The 18,616-nt window shown below is 54.7% G+C and overlaps 1 protein-coding gene across 2 annotated transcripts; it reads right to left on the reverse strand.

Annotated features, from left to right (window-relative positions):
• Window positions 1–126: 126 nt before the first annotated feature.
• Window positions 127–16,641, reverse strand: CAMK1G (calcium/calmodulin dependent protein kinase IG). Of its 2 annotated transcripts, none has more exons than XM_033080417.2 (13): window positions 16,329–16,641; window positions 12,196–12,313; window positions 10,692–10,820; window positions 10,369–10,443; window positions 9,630–9,768; window positions 9,422–9,545; window positions 8,881–8,956; window positions 8,303–8,415; window positions 6,232–6,310; window positions 3,789–3,876; window positions 1,997–2,826; window positions 1,503–1,622; window positions 127–615 (listed from the first exon to the last, which is right to left on the reverse strand). In XM_033080417.2, the coding sequence occupies exons 2-12, from the start codon at window positions 12,285–12,287 to the stop codon at window positions 1,526–1,528; spliced, it is 1,842 nt and encodes a 613-aa protein (XP_032936308.1). In that variant the 5' UTR covers window positions 12,288–12,313; window positions 16,329–16,641; the 3' UTR covers window positions 127–615; window positions 1,503–1,525. The 2 variants fall into 2 exon arrangements, with proteins under 2 accessions (XP_032936308.1, XP_032936310.1); XM_033080419.2 differs by having other exon boundaries at window positions 1,503–1,619; window positions 16,329–16,640.
• Between the last annotated feature and the right edge of the window lie 1,975 nt (window positions 16,642–18,616).

Here is an 18,616-nt window from a genome sequence, read left to right on the forward strand (position 1 = left end):
ATTTACCACAGAACATTTTGCCAGCAAAACACCAGCGGGAGCAGGTCTGGGATGCACAGGGAAGGCTTTAGGAGGGACTTAACAGACCATTTCCACATCAGATTTCTATGAATAACCAAGAGGCACTTTAGAAAACAAATCTCAGCTTTATTAAGCAAGTGTTCATTGTGCAATTACAGCCTTGGAAGGGGAGCTCAGACCTTGCTGTGTTACTGTCAGACACAGGGATGTTTCTAGCAGGTTCTCTCCTGTTGCAGCTGAACTCCAGCGTGCCAAAGCCTGGGGTGAGGGCTGTAAAAACAACTGAGCTGCCTCGGGAGTAAAGCTGTGCCTGCCTTTGGCTGGTGGGGCTGATGTTGTGCATTTGTGCATTGACAACTAAACAGGGTACAGCAAACAGAAGCTGGCAGCACTGGTGGTGCCCTATGACAATGTACACTGGTGTGGGAGCCTCCTCCCAGCTGGAAGGATCCAGAAACACCCCGAGCTCGCTGCAGGGATGGACGCTGGCCCTGCTGTGCCCAGAGCTCCAGTGTCACTGGGGCAGAGCTCCAGTCCTGCTCACACCGTGCTGTCTGCTCTCAAGTGCAGGAGAGTAAAAGAGCCCTTCTGGTTCTGCAAGAGAGAGAATTCAGGTGAGGGCTGGGCTGTGTTTCACTGCCCTGCTGCCTCAGAACTGCTGCTGAGCTGCAGTGGGGCTGGGGACACTCGGGTCCCTCTCACAAAGCACTGATTGCTGGAATGGCTCTTTGGGGTCTGCTCTGGCTGCGTTGGTCTCTGCTGTCAGTGCTTTGGAAATCCTGTCAAACAGCCCCAGCAGCAGAGACTGGCACAGCACCTGAGAGCAGGGAGCTCACTTGGTGTGGCCTTTGAGGAGAGCACTGCCAGCAGGAGCTCACCTTGGGGACACTGCTCAGAGCAGGATCTAACAGCAGAGCTCCTCACTGCTCACACACAAAGTGCTGCCAAGGCTGACAGCATCAAACCTGCATCATCTCACTCTGCTGTACAAAAGGAGCATCTCTGGGCTCTGCTCACAAAGGCATTCAAGCCTGCCTGGGCCAAACCTGGGGAAGGGATGTGCTGAGCCCAAACCTGGGGAAGGGATGTGCTGAGCCCTGGAGCTGCAGCTCTGCCAGCCCTTTGCTCAGAGCCTCAGCTGGGTCCTGGCTGAGCAGCTCAGTCCCACCTGAGGGACACATCTACATCAGTGTGTTCCCAGTGAATAGCCTGAAACCATTGGAGAGTTTGGTGTGACAAACCCATGCTTGGCTTCCTCTCTCACGTGCCTGGGCGAGCTCGTGGTGCTGTGGAAGTTGGATTCTGAGTCCTGATGGAAGCTGAGAGCTGGAGAGGTGGTTTGGGGAAAGGGTTTTTCTCTTGCAGAAAACCTGGGTTCATTTATTTCGTGTACAGTCACTGTGCTATTTGTGCCTTTCCCTTTTGCCTGCCCTAATTGGATTAATTAAGAGCAGTTGATGATCAAATTGAAGGGCACTCACCTCTGACCACCAGGCTGCCTCCATCACATGATCAAACAAACTCCAGTTTGCCCAGTGCCACAGTGAGACGAGTGTTTGCTGGTTTTCACTGGAACAAGAACCTCTGACTTGAAGTGACTGCTTGGGAATGGGCGAAAGGGAATGGAAAGAAGAGGAAAAAAATAGATAGCACTCATTTAGGATTGTTCTGTAGGGGCACTGTGGTGTCAGTGCACAGGAGATCAGCTGTGAGAGCAGAGCAGGGCTGGGTGCAGGGTCTGGGCACTCAGCACCAGCACTGCTCACTGTTCTGGAAAACCAGAGTGCTGCAGTCCCTGGGGAGCTGTGCCCCCATCCTGGGACACCCAGCAGAGCCTGGGCTGGGCACAAACAAAGCAGGGGCTCATCCCTGCCCTTCCCTCCCCCTGGCACAGCTCCCGTGCCAGTGCCAGTGCCAGGGACGGCCATTCCCACACAATTCACTGGAAATCACTGGGAATCACCTGGATACCTACTGGGATCTCGAAGACTTTTTGAGCAGCACTGTCTCGGAGCAGGAGGACGCCTTTGTCTTCTCATGGCCCACACAGGAGGGGCTGCAGCCACAGGAGCTCCTGCCCGGGGGGCTGTGGGGGTCTGGCAGTGCCAGGCTGCTGTCCTTGGGCAGGGGTCCCTCCCCTGGGGGGCTGTGGGGGTCTGGCAGTGCCAGGCTGCTGTCCTTGGGCAGGGGTCCCTCCTTTGGGGGGTTGTGGGTGTCCAGGCTGCTGTCCTTGGGCAGGGGTCCCTCCTTTGAGGGGCTGTGGGTGTCCAGGAGGGCCAGGCTGCTGTCCCTGGACAGGGGTCCCTCCTTTGGGGGGCTATGGGGGTCTGACAGGGCCAGGCTGCTCTCCCTGGGCAGGGGTCCCTCCTCTGGGGGGCTGTGGGGGTCCAGGCTGCTGTCCCTGGGCAGGGGTCCCTCCTTTGGGGGGCTGTGGGTGTCTGACAGTGCCAGGCTGCTGTCCCTGGGCAGGGGTCCCTCCTTTGGGGGGCTGTGGGTGTCCAGGCTGCTCTCCCTGGACAGGGGTCCCTCCTCTGGGGGGTTTGGTAGATTTTCCTCCCCTGTTCCCAGGTCCTGAGTGGGTCTGGGTGGGTTTGGGTGCCCCTGTGCTGTGTCCTTGTCATCGCCTGGCGCTGCTGGCAGGGGGGTCCCCGTGGGGCTGCTGGCCCTGGGGGGCTCTGAGGGCTCAGGGACAGGGACAGGGACAGGGACAGGGACAGGGACAGGGACAGAGCCCTCGGCTGCCCCGTGGCCGCTCATGTGCAGCTTCTTCATGTGGTGCACGACGGCCGCGGCGTTGAAGGCTTGCTGGGGAAGGAGACAAAGCCCTGGTGAGGTGCTGCTGCCAGGACACTGTCCCCTCCTGTCCCCTCCCCAGTGACACCAGGCACAGCTCTGCCACCACTGACTGGGATGGGCACTGTCCCCTCCTGTCCCCCCCAGGTGACACCAGGCACAGCTCTGCCACCTCTGTTTGGGATGGACACTGTCCCCTCCTGTCCCCTCCCCAGTGACAGCAGGCACAGCTCTGTCACCACTGACTGGGATGGGCATTGTCCCCTCCTGTCCCCTCCCAGGTGACACCAGCACAGCTCTGCCACCACTGACTGGGATGGGCACTGTCCCCTCCTGTCCCCTCCCCAGTGACACCAGGCACAGCTCTGCCACCATTGTCTGTTTGGGATGGGCACTGTCCCCTCCTGTCCCCTCCCAGGTGACACCAGGCACAGCTCTGCCACCATTGTCTGTTTGGGATGGGCACTGTCCCCTCCTGTCCCCTCCCAGGTGACACCAGGCACAGCTCTGCCACCATTGTCTGTTTGGGATGGGCACTGTCCCCTCCTGTCCCCTCCCCAGGTGAAACCAGGCACAGCTCTGCCAGCATTTGGGGATGGGCACTGTCCCCTCCTGTCCCCTCCCAGGTGACACCACTGACTGTGACACATTCCTGCCACAAATCACATTTTCCACAAGCTGCTGCTGCTGTTTCTGGAGCTCACAGCTCTTCCAGCCCAGGGCACATCTGGGAGTGCCCCCCTGCCCTCCTGGGGATGCCTGTGGGGAATGTCCCAGCTCACTCTGCAGCAGGAATATTGCTCCAAACAGCCCGTGACCATCAGTGCAGGCAATTCCAGCCTTGGAGGACCCAGCCTTGGAGGATCCCAGCTCTTGGGCGCTTCCCCACCCAGCTGGAGCCTGCTCAGCGCCGGCTGACAGCAACTGGTGCTCGCTGGTGAAATGGCTATGGGCTCCCAGCAGCAGCCACTTACCCTCCACTTGCTCTTTGCAAAGTTTTTCTGGATCTGAGCACTGACAGATGGGTAGATGTCACGGTGAAGGGCTGTATTTCCATTAATCCTGCAGATGGAAGGGAAGAAAATGGGCTCGTAGGCAGATGGCGTTTGTAAGGCATTCCACATTCTGCAAGCACCGAACTGCTTTGTACGTTCAATCAGCAATAATTAAACCCAAAGGAAAAACAGCAACAAAATGTAACACAAACACACACTTCAAAGCCTGGGAAAGCTCAGGGTGGGATTTCTCCTCTGCCTCTGTTTGTGGAGGCAAATATGCACAAATTGCATCTTTAATTATTCATGGTTTGCTTTCTTTGCACACAAGGAGGAGGCAGGCCAGGAGTGAGGGGGAGGCGATGACGTTAATGAGGGGATGGGGACACTCCTGTTCTGGGGACAATCCTTATCTGGGGACAATCCTGATTGTAGGGACAATCCTGATCTGGGGACACTCCTGTTCTGGGGACAATCCTGATTGTAGGGACACTCCTGATCTGGGGACAATCCTGATCTGGGGACGCTCCTGATTGTAGGGACAATCCTGATCTGGGGACAATCCTGACTGTAGGGACACTCCTGATCATGGGGACACTCCTGATCTGGGGACACTCCTCTTCTGGGGACAATCCTGATCTGGGGACACTCCTCTTCTGGGTACAGTCCTGTTCTGGGGACAATCCTGATCGTGGGGACACTGCTGATCATGGGGACAGTTCTGTTCTGGGGACACTCCTGTTCTGGGGACACTCCTGATTATAGGGACACTCCTGATCTAGGGACACTCCTGTTCTGGGGACAATCCTGATCTGGGAACACTCCTGATTGTGGGGACACTCCTGATCATGGGGACACTCCTTATTGTAGGGACACTCCTGTTCTGGGGACAATCCTGATCTGGGAACACTCCTGATCTGGGGACACTCCTGATCTGGGGACACTCCTTATTGTAGGGACACTCCTCTTCTGGGGACAATCCTGATCTGGGGACACTCCTGATTGTAGGGACAATCCTGATCTGGGGACACTCCTGACTGTAGGGACACTCCTGATCTGGGGACACTCCTGACTGTAGGGACACTCCTGATCATGGGGACACTCCTTATTGTAGGGACACTCCTGTTCTGGGGACAATCCTGATCTGGGAACACTCCTGATTGTGGGGATAATTGTGTTCTGGGGACAATCCTGATCTGGGGACACTCCTGATTGTAGGGACACTCTATTCTGGAGACACTCCTGTTCTGGGGACACTCCTCTTCTGGGGACAATCCTGATCGTGGTGACAGTCCTGTTCTGGGGACACTCCTGATCTGGGGACAATCCTGTTCTGGGGATAATCCTGATCTGGGAACACTCCTGATTGTGGGGATAATTGTGTTCTGGGGACAATCCTGATCTGGGGACACTCCTGATTGTAGGGACAATCCTGACTGTGGGGACACTCCTGATCTGGGGACACTCCTGTTCTGGGGATAATTGTGTTCTGGGGACAATCCTGATCATGGGGACACTCCTGACTGTGGGGACACTCCTCATTGTAGGGGCACTCCTGATCTGGGGACACTCCTGACTGTGGGGACAATCCTGTTCTGGGGACAATCCTGATCGTGGGGACAATCCTGATCTGGGGATAATCCTGTTCTGGGGATAATCCTGATCCTGGGGACAATCCTGTTCCTGGAGTCACTCCTGATCCTGGAGATGTTCTTGTTCCTGGAGACACTCCTGTTCTGGGTCACTCCTGATCGTGGGGATAATCCTGTCCTTGGGACACTCCTGTTCTGGGGTCACTCCTGTTCTGGGGTCACTCCTGTCCCTGGGTCACTCCTGTCCCTGGTCACTCCTGTCCCTGGTCACTCCTATTCTGGGGTCACTCCTGTCCCTGGACACTCCTGTCCCTGGTCACTCCTGTTCTGGGGTCATTCCTGTCCCTGGGTCATTCCTGTCCCTGGGGTCACTCCTGATCCTGGGGTCACTCCTGTCCCTGGACACTCCTGTCCCTGGGTCGTTCCTGTCCCTGGACACTCCTGTCCCTGGGGTCACTCCTGATCCTGGGGTCACTCCTGTCCCTGGACACTCCTGTCCCTGGGTCGTTCCTGTCCCTGGACACTCCTGTCCCTGGGGTCACTCCTGATCCTGGGGTCACTCCTGATCCTGGGTCACTCCTGTTTTGGGGTCACTCCTGTCCCTGGACCCTTCTGTCCCTGGACACTCCTGTCCCTGGACACTCCTGATCCTGGGGTCACTCCTGTCCCTGGATCACTCCTGTTTTGGGGTCCCTCCTGTCCCTGCTCCCTCCTGTCCCTGGTCATTCCTGTCCCTGGTCACTCCTGTCCCTGCTCCCTCCTGTCCCTGCTCCCCGGAGCACACAGAGCTGTCCTGGGGCTGCAGGGTCCCCGTGTCCCCCTGCCCTCACCAGGGGTGCCGCAGAGCCTCCTCACACGTGAACCTGGCGCTCGGGTTCTTCTCCAGCAGATGTCGGATGAAGTCCTTGGCTTTTGGGAAAGGGGGAAAAGCAGAGAGAAGGTTAGCTAAGCAGAGAGAAGGTTAGCTTGGCTTTCCTGCCAGAGCTGATCCCCACAACAGGGGAAAAGTGCAGAGCTCAGCCCTGAGCAGGAGGGGTTTGTTCTCTGCACCAGGGGAGGTTCAGGGGGGATATTGGGGGATTTTGGGAGAAATCCCTTCACTGAAGGAGTGGAAGGGGCTGGAAGGGGCTGCCAGGGCAGTGGGGGAGTCCCCATCCCTGAAGTGCTCAGAAATGAGTGGGTGGCATCTGGTGATGTGGTTTGGTGGGATTCAGTCAAAGGCTGGACTTGATCCTGGAGATCTTTCCCAACCTTAATAATTCTGTGATTACTCCAGTAAGGGAATATTCTTATAGTGACAGGCTCCAGGTGGAAAAAAATATCAACTCTAGATGTTACAACCTTCACTCTTAGCTTGTGTGAATTGGAGTTGAATTATTTGCCTAAAAAATAACTCTAAAAAGCATGAAGGGCAAACTGAGCAGATCTGGAAGTTGCCCTGCAGAGCTCTTACATCTCTCCCCTTTTCTCCCCTTGTTTTTCTTGCAGGAGGATGGTGATGTTTGTTATTAAACCCCAGCACACCCCCTGCTAGCTCTGTTTGTTTGTGTAAGAGATTGATGTTGAAATAAGCTGTGAGGATGCTGCCTGCAGTGAGCTGTGCACGGGGGAGCTCCACGAGCAGCTTGGGCTGCTGAAGTGCTGGCTGAAGGACAGAGGAAATAAAAAAGGAAAAAAAAAACCCCCGGAGTTTCCCTTCTTACAGAGTCACAGAGTGGTTTGGGTTGGAAGGAGTCGTAAAGCTGATCCAGTGCCATCCCTGTCATGGCAGGGACACCTCACACTGCCCCAGGCAGCTACAAACCCTGTCCAGCCTGGCCTTGGCCACTTCCAAGGGAAATCTGAGCTCCCTCAGAGCTCATTTGTGAAAATCAGGTTTACATTAACCATGGCCTCAGTGAGGATGCTGCTCCAAGCATCCCCTTCCCTGCCAGGGCAGCTTTGATTTGGCATCACCCCCCAGATGGAGCCTCGGAGCATTGCCACCCTTCCCAGCTCCCAGGGACTCACTCAGGACAGAGCTGCAGCCCTCCCCATCCCTGCTGGGGCAGCACAGGGTGTTCAGGGTTTAGGGATTTGGGGATTTGGGATCAGCACAGGGTGTTCAGGGGTTTGGGATCAGCACAGGGTGTTCAGGGGTTTGGGATCAGCACAGGGTGTTCAGGGCTTTGGGATCAGCACAGGGTGTTCAGGGTTTGGGATCAGCACAGGGAGTTCAGGGTTTGGGATCAGCACAGGGTGTTCAGGGCTTTGGGATCAGCACAGGGTGTTCAGGGTTTGGGATCAGCACAGGGTGTTCAGGGCTTTGGGATCAGCACAGGGTGTTCAGGGTTTGGGATCAGCACAGGGAGTTCAGGGTTTGGGATCAGCACAGGGTGTTCAGGGCTTTGGGATCAGCACAGGGTGTTCAGGGTTTGGGATCAGCACAGGGTGTTCAGGGTTTGGGATCAGCACAGGGTGTTCAGGGGGGTTTGGGATCAGCACAGGGTGTTCAGGGTTTGGGATCAGCACAGGGTGTTCAGGGATGGGTTTGGGGTTTGGGATTGGCACAGGGAGTTCAGGGTTTGGGGGTTTGGGATCAGTACAGGGAGTTCAGGGTTTGGGGGTTTGGGGGTTTGAGATCAGCACAGGGTGTTCAGGGCTTTGGGATCAGCACAGGGTGTTTCAGGGCTTTGGGATCAGCACAGGGTGTTCAGGGATGGGTTTGGGGGTAGCACAGGGAGTTCAGGGTTTGGGGATTTGGGGTTTGGGATCAGCACAGGGTGTTCAGGGTTTGGGGATTTGGGATCAGCACAGGGAGCTCAGGGTTTGGGGTTTGGGATCAGCACAGGCAGTTCAGGGTTTGGGGTTTGGGATCAGAGCCTGCAGGAGGGGTGGGAACCCCCAGCCCCAGAGCTTTACCCGACTCAGAGATGTCGTCCCAGAAGGGAGACTCGAACTCGTAGTATCCTTCCTTAATCTTTTCAAAGAGTTTGGATTCAGTCTCCTCATAGAAAGGGGGGTACCCACAGAGCCTGGAACAGAGCACAGAGCCAGGGGCCCTTCAGTGCCACCACAAAGTGGGGACAGGCTCCCCTGCAGCCCACGGAGGGGACACCAGTGAGGGGTGACAGGAGAGAGAGGAGCAGCCCTGCCCACCCTGCTGTCCCTCAAAAGAGTTAAAAACTTCTCTGCAGCAGCGAGAGGACAAAGCCACAGCTGGTACCGAGCTGAGCAGTGTGGGAGGAAAGGAAACAAAAAGTCCCCGGGAAGATGGGATGGTATTTGTAGGGAAGTGGTGAAAAACAAAGCATAGGATGAGGCACAGAACAGAGCAAATGAGATTCCTTTCATCTCCTGCACTTGATTCCTTCCCACATCCCTGCAGTTCCTGTGTTTGGGAGGAATTCAGTGCTCTGCAGGAAAAGGGGAGCTCTGGCATCGCCCCCTCACCAGAACCAGGGGATTTGGGGGAGCACGGGGGCGATGCTGCTACTCACAGGATGTAGGTGATGACCCCGATGGACCAGCAGTCCACGGCTTTGCTGTACGGCTTCTGGGCCAGCACTTCGGGGGCTGCAGCACAGCAAAACCAAAGGGCAGTTCTGAGCAACACCGAGTTAGCCAGCACTGGGAAAGCAGGAGTTTCAGCCCCATCTCCCAGCTGAATTGTGGTTTTGGTGTGGTTTTTATGCCACTATATAGAAAGAACCACAGACAATCTCTGCCTGCATGCTGGGGTTTAACCAATGCAGCCTGGTGGGAATTAAACAAAATCCCATTGCATTAAAATAAGGTTAATAATTTTTTTCAATAAATATATTGCCCTCAAAATTACCCTTTTCTTTGCATTATTAAAATATTGAGATTTTTCAGTCCCTGCACTCGTTTCTAGGGTCTGTGCAGTGCATCTGTGAGGTTGTTATTAACATATTGATGTATTCATTTCCCTTCTCCCAGGCAATGTCCTGGATGTTCCCAGCCCTTTTTCCCAGGCAATGTCCTGGATGTTCCCACCAGCCAAGCCCACGCTTGGCTCACCCACATATCCTGGAGTCCCACAGGCTGTGGACATGATCCCGTTCTGCTCCATTTTCGACAAGCCGAAATCCGTGATCATGATTTTGGAGTTCTCCTCGGGGGTGAGGTACAGGAGGTTCTCAGGCTGGGAACACAAGGAGGGGGTGGTCAGAGGGTGAAATTTGGGGTGGGGAATGGCAAAGAGGAGCAGGCTTTGGGCAGGGCTCACCTTGAGGTCGCGGTGCACGATGCCGTTCTCGTGCAGGTATTTCACGGCTGTCAGCACCTGGTGGATCACCAGGCTGGCGTCCTTCTCCGTGTACACACCCCGCTCCAGGATCCTGTCAAACAGCTCTCCCCCAGACACCCTGTGGAGAAGGCTTAAAAAAGGACTGGGAAAAACCTGAGCATTGTTTTTATGTCAGGTCAGCTGTGATTCTGCTCCTTTACTGTGGTTTTTGGGGGGCTGAGGCTGGTGGGTGCTCCTGGGGGCAATTCCAGGCTGCCAGAGAGGATTTTTGGGAGAAATTGTGATACAAACAAGGTAGCCAGCCCTGCCTCAGGCTCCTCTCCACAGGTGGTGATGCTCTTCACAAGGGTTTTGTTCTTTACTGAATTTGCAGTTCAGCAGCAGAGCAGCGCTCAGAGCTCTTCCCCTGCTGCTGACACCGCGCCCATTCCATTTCTAGAAACCCTGCGTGGCACAGCTTTAATTAGAAATGCTTCTGTCTCTGCCCTGCTAAACTGTGAGGAATTCATTTGCATGAATCGATCCAAGCCATGGTTCAGGAGGTTGCTGCTGGAATGGGGACGGGCCCAGTGCCCCAAGGAGCGTTGGGGTCGGGTCCAGCCTCGGCACTGGGGGTGTTGGAGGGGCTCAGGGGGGCTGTGCTGGAATCCCACACATCCCCCTGCTCCTGCCCCGTCCTTCTGTGGGAATTTCCCCAGGAAAGGGCTCTGCTACTCACAGCTGCATGACCAGGTAGAAGTGGGTCGTGCTCTCATAAATATCTTCTAAAGTCACGATGTTTTCGTGCTTTATTCTGCAAAGGGAGACGTGGGTCAGACACAGATCCTGGCATGGACAGAGGGGGCTTCTGAGGTGGAGAACCCAGCAGTGATCCTACTTTAATCTGCAGGGGAAGTTCCCTGGGGGTTCTGGGGCTGCATGCAGAGCATCACTGATGCCCATCCCATTCCCTCTGGAGCACCAGGCACCGTCAGTGGGGAACCAAACCCTTTATTTAAAGTACCCAGCACATCAGCAATGCTCCTGGGCTGTCACACTCACTTTTTCAGCACTGCTATTTCGTTCTCCAAGCTGCTGTCCCTGTTGAGAGGAGACTTCTTGATGCATTTCAGAGCAAAGAGCTTGCCAGTGCTTTTCTGCTTCACCAGGAAAACTTCTGAGAAGGCTCCTCTGCAGAGAGGGGAGAGGCTGCATTTCGGTGGGGGCTGCTTTGGGCACAGGGAGGGACTGACAGAGAGGGGAAACAGCCCAGGAAATCTGTGTGGTGGATGCTGATTGTAAAGCTGGAGCTGTACTGGAGCAGCCCCAGAATTAGGGTGTCCAGGCAAGGTTGTGCAATGTAAATAAAACCCCACTTTTTTTTTTGTATAGACAAAATGTTAATTCTGCACAGTCCACCAGGAGCTGCACTTTGGGCTGGTGTCACCCAACATTCTGCAAACCAGCAGGAGAACCTCAGTTAATCTTTGCATTCAGCCTCTGGTTGTTCTCCTGCCTGCAGCTCCTGCGTCCCCTCGGTGACAGAGTGACAGTGAGCAGCAGCAGCAGGTATTTATTTATAACCTGCAAAAACCCCAATCCTGTTACAGCTCTGTCCTGGGGAGCTGGGCACGAGGCTGGGGCGGTGACAGTGACACTGGGCCAGGCCAGTCCTCGCTAATCCTCACCAATCCAGCAGCTCCTTAGCGGGGCCATGGGATGGGGCTGGCTCTGAGTCTGCAGAGCCCTGCAGGGAGCTGGGGGCAGGCAAGGAAGGGCAGGGCTGGGGACCCTGGGGGACACTGATAACAGCTCTGGGGTGGTTTAAACTCCCAGATTTCCTTTCAGTTCTTCAGGGAGCTGGAGTGATGCATGTGGGGAAAAAAAAATCCCAATTTCTAATGTTAAATTTTCCTGTTAAAGCAAAAGGAAATGAACAACCTACAAATCAGCTGCTGGGGCATCTGTTCTACATCTCTGTCCCAAACTGTTTATAATAATTATGCCCCTTATTAAAAATGATGAATCAACAAGTGGGCTAGGAGAGACTAAAGCTTTTTCTAACCTCATTCCTTTAGTGAAAGCTGCTGGATAATTCCCTTAATCCCTGAGGCTGACAAGGCACGGAATTTGGAGTAGCTGCTTCTCTGGGAGCTTTGGTGGGCTCAGAAGTCACAGAAAATGTGTCCATGACAGAACTTGCTGGTGGAGGTAATCCAATTCCTCCCCAGCACCTTGGGGATGTTTTGTTGTCTCATCCCCATGAATAGGCAAATTAAGCTGTTAAGGCACAGGGAAGGATCCTACAACTCCAAACATCCTCGTTGTTGTTTCTCCCCCAACTGAGTCAGGGCTCCTGAGCTAAATACACGAGTTGTTCTTGTAATCCCTCTGACCTTGCAGCAAAGGGGAGAGGGGCAAAACCCTCCTGGTGCAGGGTCAGAGGGGCTGCAGGGAGGGCAGGGGGCACTGGGGGAGCTGGGAAGGGTCCCTGGGACAGGGGACAGGGCCAGGGGGGCTGGGGCAGGGCTGGGGGTGCCCCTGGCAGGGACAGAGCTGTACTCACGACCCCAGGGCCTCCATGAAGATGAAGGTTTTGCGGATGTTGCTGGTCTGCTTCTTCCAGGAGCCGCTGCCATCCTCCTCCTTGCGCCCCATCTCCTCCAGAGTGGAAGCAGGGCGTGCTGTGAGGAGCAGGAGCACAGGTCACTGCTGGGGTCTGTGTCTGCAGGACTCCCCAGCTCCATCAGAATCAGAGCTGGCCAAGGTCTGGCAGGTGCAAAATGCTCCACAAACCTCTTAGCACTCGTAATGAGATCGGCTCTGAGGGCTGGAGGGACACTGGAAGGTGAGGGAGGAACCTGGAGCCAAGGAAAACGTGATCTAAAAGTGACCCTGGGCAGCAGGGGAGCATCCCTGGGAGTGGGATCACCCCTGGACATGGGGAACATCCCCCTCCCCAGAGCAACAACAGAGCCAAAGGCTGTGAGACACAGCTGAACCTTCAGGAGACAAAGCAAAAACCTTCATGGATGTTTTTTATCCCTTTGGAAAAGGCAGAAGTATTAAAGTAGAGAAAAAGCTGAAAGGTCTTTTTTCATGAGACAGCTGAGATATTGGATTCCTCCTGAACCTACTTTATCTCCTTAATTAGCACATTTGCAGGGTTTTCAGCTCCTTGACACAATTTTTAAAGGTTAATTTAACATTATTGAAACCAGAATTGACTTCATTGTAAACAGTTGAAGGCTGCAGTCCATAAAATCACCAAAGGCCTCCTGAACTTGATCTTTATTTACCTCCTGTTTCTGATGCCTGTGTAACTCACAGAAATGCAGTTCCTTCTAGAACCCAGCCTCATCTTGCTGTTTGGAAGCAGGGAAGGTGAAAATCCCTTCCCAAAAACTCTGATCAGTCAGCAGAAACCTTTCTGCCAATTATTTTAAGTCCCTAAATAATGTTTTCCTTGCAGTCCTCTGCCCATCCCAAATCTAGAGATGTGGAGTAGCACAGAAAGGGGATTTGCTGGCAGACATTTGCTGGTGATGGCAGGTGAGTTTTCTCACTCTAAATAAAGCCCAGAGCTGGGCTGCAGGGTGGTGCTGACAGGGAGCACAGGGAGGAACTCTCCATTCCCCTCCCAGCTGCTGTCAGACAGAGAATAGGAGATGGAAAAAGAGGAAAAAAACCCAAGTAGGTCAGCCTGGCCCTGGGGACAAGTGGCATTTTGGGCTCCTGTGCTGAAGCACGTCCTGGTTGGGATGAGCCCCGTGGGACAGAGGGGACAGGGCACAGAAACCCTCCTGCACTGGGGACAGGGGGGACATGCACACTCAGTTCTGAGAATTTGGCCCATTCAAGCCCAAGGGTTGAATTTTCCCAATCCTGACTCATTTCAGCTCCATTCCTGGGGTATTTTGATGTTTAACTCCTTGTGAATTCAACAAGTTCCTTATTTTAGGGCGAATTTTGCTCCCAAGGGAAGGTGGTGCCGTTTTCTTGGCTCTCCTGTGAATCATCTGCTGGTGTCAGAGTTGCTCTGCTGTCACTCTGGTGCTGGGGACACGCTGCACGAGCAGCCCTCGCTCCCTGCACGTGGATTTGATTTCCTGCTGTCTCAGATTCCCTGTGCCATCAGCAGCAAGTCATTTCCTGCCTGCCCTGCCTCTCTGCGAGGAAGGGGAGTAAATGCTGCTATTCTGAGAGCAAAACAATGCAGTGTTTGAGTTCCTGAGACGTAAAGCTGCATATGGCAGGGGGTGGGATGATCTAAGGTCCCCCCCAGCCCCAGTGCTGTGTGTGTGTGTGTGACAGGTGATGGACACTGTCCCACTCTGCTCCTGCTGCATCTCATCCTTCCCAGGAGTTTGTGTCTTTGGGAAGAGTTTCCAAGGGCTTTGGTGCAGGACACAGTGGCCTCTGGGTCCAGCCACGATTATGGGATCAGGAGAATGTGAATTCCCTGAGTCTCTGGGAGCTCATCTTTATCTCACTCTGTTTAAATCACCTGTTGCACTTCACAGCACTTGGGCACAATGCAGTCTGTGATGTATTTGTTGTTTGTATTTTGTTATTCACTCAAGCTCTGGTGGAACAAATCCCAAAATCCCAGGATGGTTTGGGTGGGAAGGGACCTCACAGCCCCTCCAGTGCCACCCCTGGGACACCTCCCAGGACACTTCCCACCGCCCCAGGTGCTCCAAACCCTGGCCTTGGGCACTGCCAGGGACCCAGGGGCAGCACCTGTGCCCTTCAGTGCCCTTCAGTGCCCTTCAGTGCCCTCACCTTTCCCTCTGCTGTGCCCAGCCCTGGGTTTCTGGATGGGCTCTCTCAGCTGGAGAGGCTCCCACAGGGTGAGAACAGGGCAGAGCTGGGCAAGCCCCTCGTGCTGGGCTGGCAGCTTTTCCTGCCCTGTGCCCATCTCACCCTGCCAGCCCTGCTGTGCCCTCCTTGCCCTGGCAGCTCCAGCCTGGCTCTGCCCAGGAGTGCCTGGGGACAGACCCAGAGCTCCCAGGAGTGCCTGGACAGACCCAGCCATGCACACCCAGGGCTCCCAGGGGTGCCTGGGGACAGACCCAGCCACAGGGAATGCACACCCAGAGCTCCCAGGAGTGCCTGGGGACAGACCCAGAGCTCTCAGGTGTGCCTGGGGACAGACCCAGAGCTCTCAGGTGTGCCTGGACAGACCCAGGGCTCCCAGGAGTGCCTGGACAGACCCAGCCATGCACACCCAGAGCTCCCAGGAGTGCCTGGACAGACCCAGCCATGCACACCCAGAGCTCCCATAGCTGGACAGACCCAGCCATGCACACCCAGAGCTCCCAGGAGTGCCTGGACAGACCCAGAGTTCCCAGAGGTGCCTGGACAGACCCAGCCATGCACACCCAGGGCTCCCAGGAGTGCCTGGACAGACCCAGCCATGCACACCCAGGGCTCCCAAACCTGGACAGACCAGCCATGCACACCCAGGGTTCCCATACCTGGACAGACCCAGAGCTCCCAGAGGTGCCTGGACAGACCCAGCCATGCACACCCAGGGCTCCCAGGAGTGCCTGGACAGAGCCAGAGCTCCCAGGTGTACCTGGACAGAGCCAGGGCTCCCATGGCACTGGAAATTCCCATTATTTTGCCCTGATCCCAACAAGGGCTGTGGTGCCCTTTGCCCGCTCACCTCTGGCAGTGCAAGCACACCTTGAGCTGTGGTTGTGTAAGGAGATTAAAGCTCATTAACTAATGCAGGTGAGCAGCTCTGGAGCTGAGGATGAAGTGCACAACAGCTTTAATCCGTGCAGCTTCCCCTTCCCCTCCTAACAAACACAGCAGCACGCAGGGCTGGGTTTGTGTCAGACACTGAAGATAATAAACAAGGTAGGAGATAATAAACAAGTCTGATATGAATGTCTGACCCCTGGGCTCTCCCACAGCCTGAGCCAACAAAGTGCTCTGCTCTGTCTGAGCCAGCACAGCACTGCTCAGAGTGCAGGGGATGTTGTTATGACCTTGCTTAAATCTTTCCTGAGGAAATTTGTTCTGCTCCCACATCCCACAGCAGCAAATCCATCTGCAGGCAGACCCTGCTCCTGAATGGATGCTCTGCATTAGAAAATGATTGTAAGTCATGATTAATGGTCTCGTGACAAACTTCCATGTGCAGGGGGAGCAGACATGCAGCTTTTTGCTTTTGGAATTAGAAGTTTATAGGAAAAAAGGAGAATACAAATTCAAAGAGCTTCGCTTAAAAAAAAAAATACAGCAAAGCAAGCAAATCTGCATGTGAATGAATGAATGAATGAAGTGCCAGGGCAGCCTCCGTGTTCACGGACAAAAGAACAAGAAATTGAAACCAGGGGCTCGCCATTAAAAACAAACCCACGTCAAACCCCGTGTTCCCCCCTCCACACCATCCATTCCCAGGCAACTTGGGGAGCACTTCCAAAATCTCCATTTTCATTATAAACACCCCAGATTCCCTAAAACACCTTGGATGTAAAATGTCAGAGGCAGCTTTCTATGAAACTGCTGAACACAACACGAGTGCTGAGGATACTACAGAGGAGAGCTGCTCTGATATTTCCCTGTTACCAGATAAAACCCATTTTAAAGCCAAGCAGCTGAGCAGGGATCCCACCTGCTCCACTGCCAGAGCAGCAACAGCAAAAGGAAAGAACAACAGAGTAAGGAAAGAATATTTTTGCTTACCCAAGTCAGCACAGACAAAGCAACTCCTGTTGGCTGCCGGCGCTCGGCTGCGAGTCTGCGGGGATTAGAGCTGGTGAGGAGGAGGAGGAGGAGGAGATGGAGCTGAGATGGTAACCAGGGAGCCACCAGGGAGCCACCAAGGAGCCACCAGGGAGCCACCAGGGAGCCACCAGGGCACGGGGACAATGCAGCAGGGTGGGAATCCTGGATGCCAGCAGGCTCAGGATGGAGCTGGGCGTGCAGCAGCCGTGGCACATCCCCGGTGGGATGCGGATGGAATTCACCTTCCCCAAACCAACCCTGAGTGCTCAGGGCTGGGAAACCTCCCTGTTCTCCTTGGGGTGATTCTGTGGGGCTGTCCCAGCTCTGTAGGATTGTCCCAGCTCTGTGGGGCTGTCCAGGCTCTGTGGGGCTGTCCCAGCTCTGTGGGATTGTCCCAGCTCTGTAGGATTGTCCCAGCTCTGTGGGGCTGTCCCAGCTCTGTGGGATTGTCCCAGCTCTGTGGGGCTGTCCCAGCTCTGTGGGGCTGTCCCAGCTCTGTAGGATTGTCCCAGCTCTGTGGGGCTGTCCCAGCTCTGTAGGATTGTCCCAGCTCTGTGGGATTGTCCCAGCTCTGTGGGGATGTCCCAGCTCTGTGGGATTGTCCCAGCTCTGTGGGATTGTCCCAGCTCTGTGGGGATGTCCCAGCTCTGTGGGATTGTCCCAGCTCTGTGGGGCTGTCCCAGCTCACTGGGGCTGTCCCAGCTCACTGGGGCTGTCCCAGCTCTGTAGGATTGTCCCAGCTCTGTGGGGCTGTCCCAGCTCACTGGGGCTGTCCCAGCTCTGTAGGATTGTCCCAGCTCTGTGGGATTGTCCCAGCTCTGTGGGGCTGTCCCAGCTCTGTGGGGCTGTCCCAGCTCTGTAGGATTGTCCCAGCTCTGTGGGATTGTCCCAGCTCTGTAGGGCTGTCCCAGCTCACTGGGGCTGTCCCAGCTCTGTGGGGCTGTCCCAGCTCTGTAGGATTGTCCCAGCTCTGTGGGATTGTCCAGCTCTGTGGGGCTGTCCCAGCTCTGTAGGATTGTCCCAGCTCTGTGGGGCTGTCCCAGCTCTGTAGGATTGTCCCAGCTCTGTGGGGCTGTCCCAGCTCTGTAGGATTGTCCCAGCTCTGTGGGGCTGTCCCAGCTCTGTGGGGCTGTCCCAGCTCTGTGGGATTGTCCCAGCTCTGTGGGGCTGTCCCAGCTCTGTGGGATTGTCCCAGCTCACTGGGGCTGTCCCAGCTCTGCAGGGCTGTCCCTGTTCTGTAGGATTGTCCCAGCTCTGTGGGGCTGTCCCAGCTCACTGGGGCTGTCCCAGCTCTGTGGGGCTGTCCCAGCTCTGTAGGATTGTCCCAGCTCACTGGGGCTGTCCCAACTCCTCACACACCGAGTGCCAGCATCACAAACCCGTGCACAGCAATCTGAGCAGGGCTCATCTCCATCCCCAATCCAGGGCTATTTCACCCCACACCATTCCCTATTCTGACTTTCTAAACCTCCCTGTGAGCGCCTGCTCGAGCACAGCACGCATGAATAGAGGAATTATTAATAATTCTTTGGATCTTTTCTACAGTGTGGGAGTTTTAGAGCTGGCAATAACAACTTTACTGACTGCATTCTCAGTTGATTTACACTGCCATCTAGAATAATGCATGGAAAAAGTCCACATCGTTGGGAAGTTTAGTTTTATGTCAGGAATAAATCAGCTCTGAGGAAACACCTGAAAATCACATTTTTTTCTCAATCTGTTTTCCCTCAGCAGCTTGGTTCCAAGGCAGAGGCTCTTTGGGGTTGGTGCTTTGGGCTCCATCCCTGGGAACTCCACAGGGATTTTGGTCAGATGTGGTTTGAACCTGCAGGTTTCCTTCAGTGCAGGGTTTGGGTGGAATTTGCTGGATTTTACCAAAATAAAATCACTGCAAGGCCTCAGCTGGGGAGTGAGGGGGAGCCATTCCCAGGGCTGGGGAGAATCCAGAGGCAGAGTGATGTGAGAGGCTTTATTAGGGGGTTATTTGGTTTATTAGAGGGTTTTTTAAGGGGATTTTATTAGGGGGGCTTATTAGGGGGGATTTATTCAGAGGTTTATTGGGGGGCTTATTAGGGGGATTAACTGAGGGGTTTATTACAGGGGTTTGTTGGGGGGCTTATTTGGTTTACTGGGAGGTTTATTTGGGTTTATTAGAGTTTTGGGGGTGTTTATTTGGTTTATTAGAGGGATTTGTTTGGGTTTGTTGGAGTTTTTTGGAGGGGTTTATTTGGGTTTATTAGGGTTCT

Source organism: Catharus ustulatus, chromosome 25 (genome assembly GCF_009819885.2).
Source record: "Catharus ustulatus isolate bCatUst1 chromosome 25, bCatUst1.pri.v2, whole genome shotgun sequence".
Classification (NCBI taxonomy): Eukaryota; Metazoa; Chordata; class Aves; order Passeriformes; family Turdidae; genus Catharus; species Catharus ustulatus.

Excerpts from the sequence above, each read along its gene's own strand:
- CAMK1G (XM_033080417.2), bottom strand. The coding sequence starts at position 12,287 with ATGGGGCGCAAGGAGGAGGATGGCAGCGGCTCCTGGAAGAAGCAGACC. Across the intron at positions 9,769-10,368 it reads TTCTACCTGGTCATGCAGCT|GGTGTCTGGGGGAGAGCTGT; the intron begins GTGAGTAGCAGA and ends CCTTCTCCACAG. Across the intron at positions 9,546-9,629 it reads TCGTGCACCGCGACCTCAAG|CCTGAGAACCTCCTGTACCT; the intron begins GTGAGCCCTGCC and ends TTGTGTTCCCAG.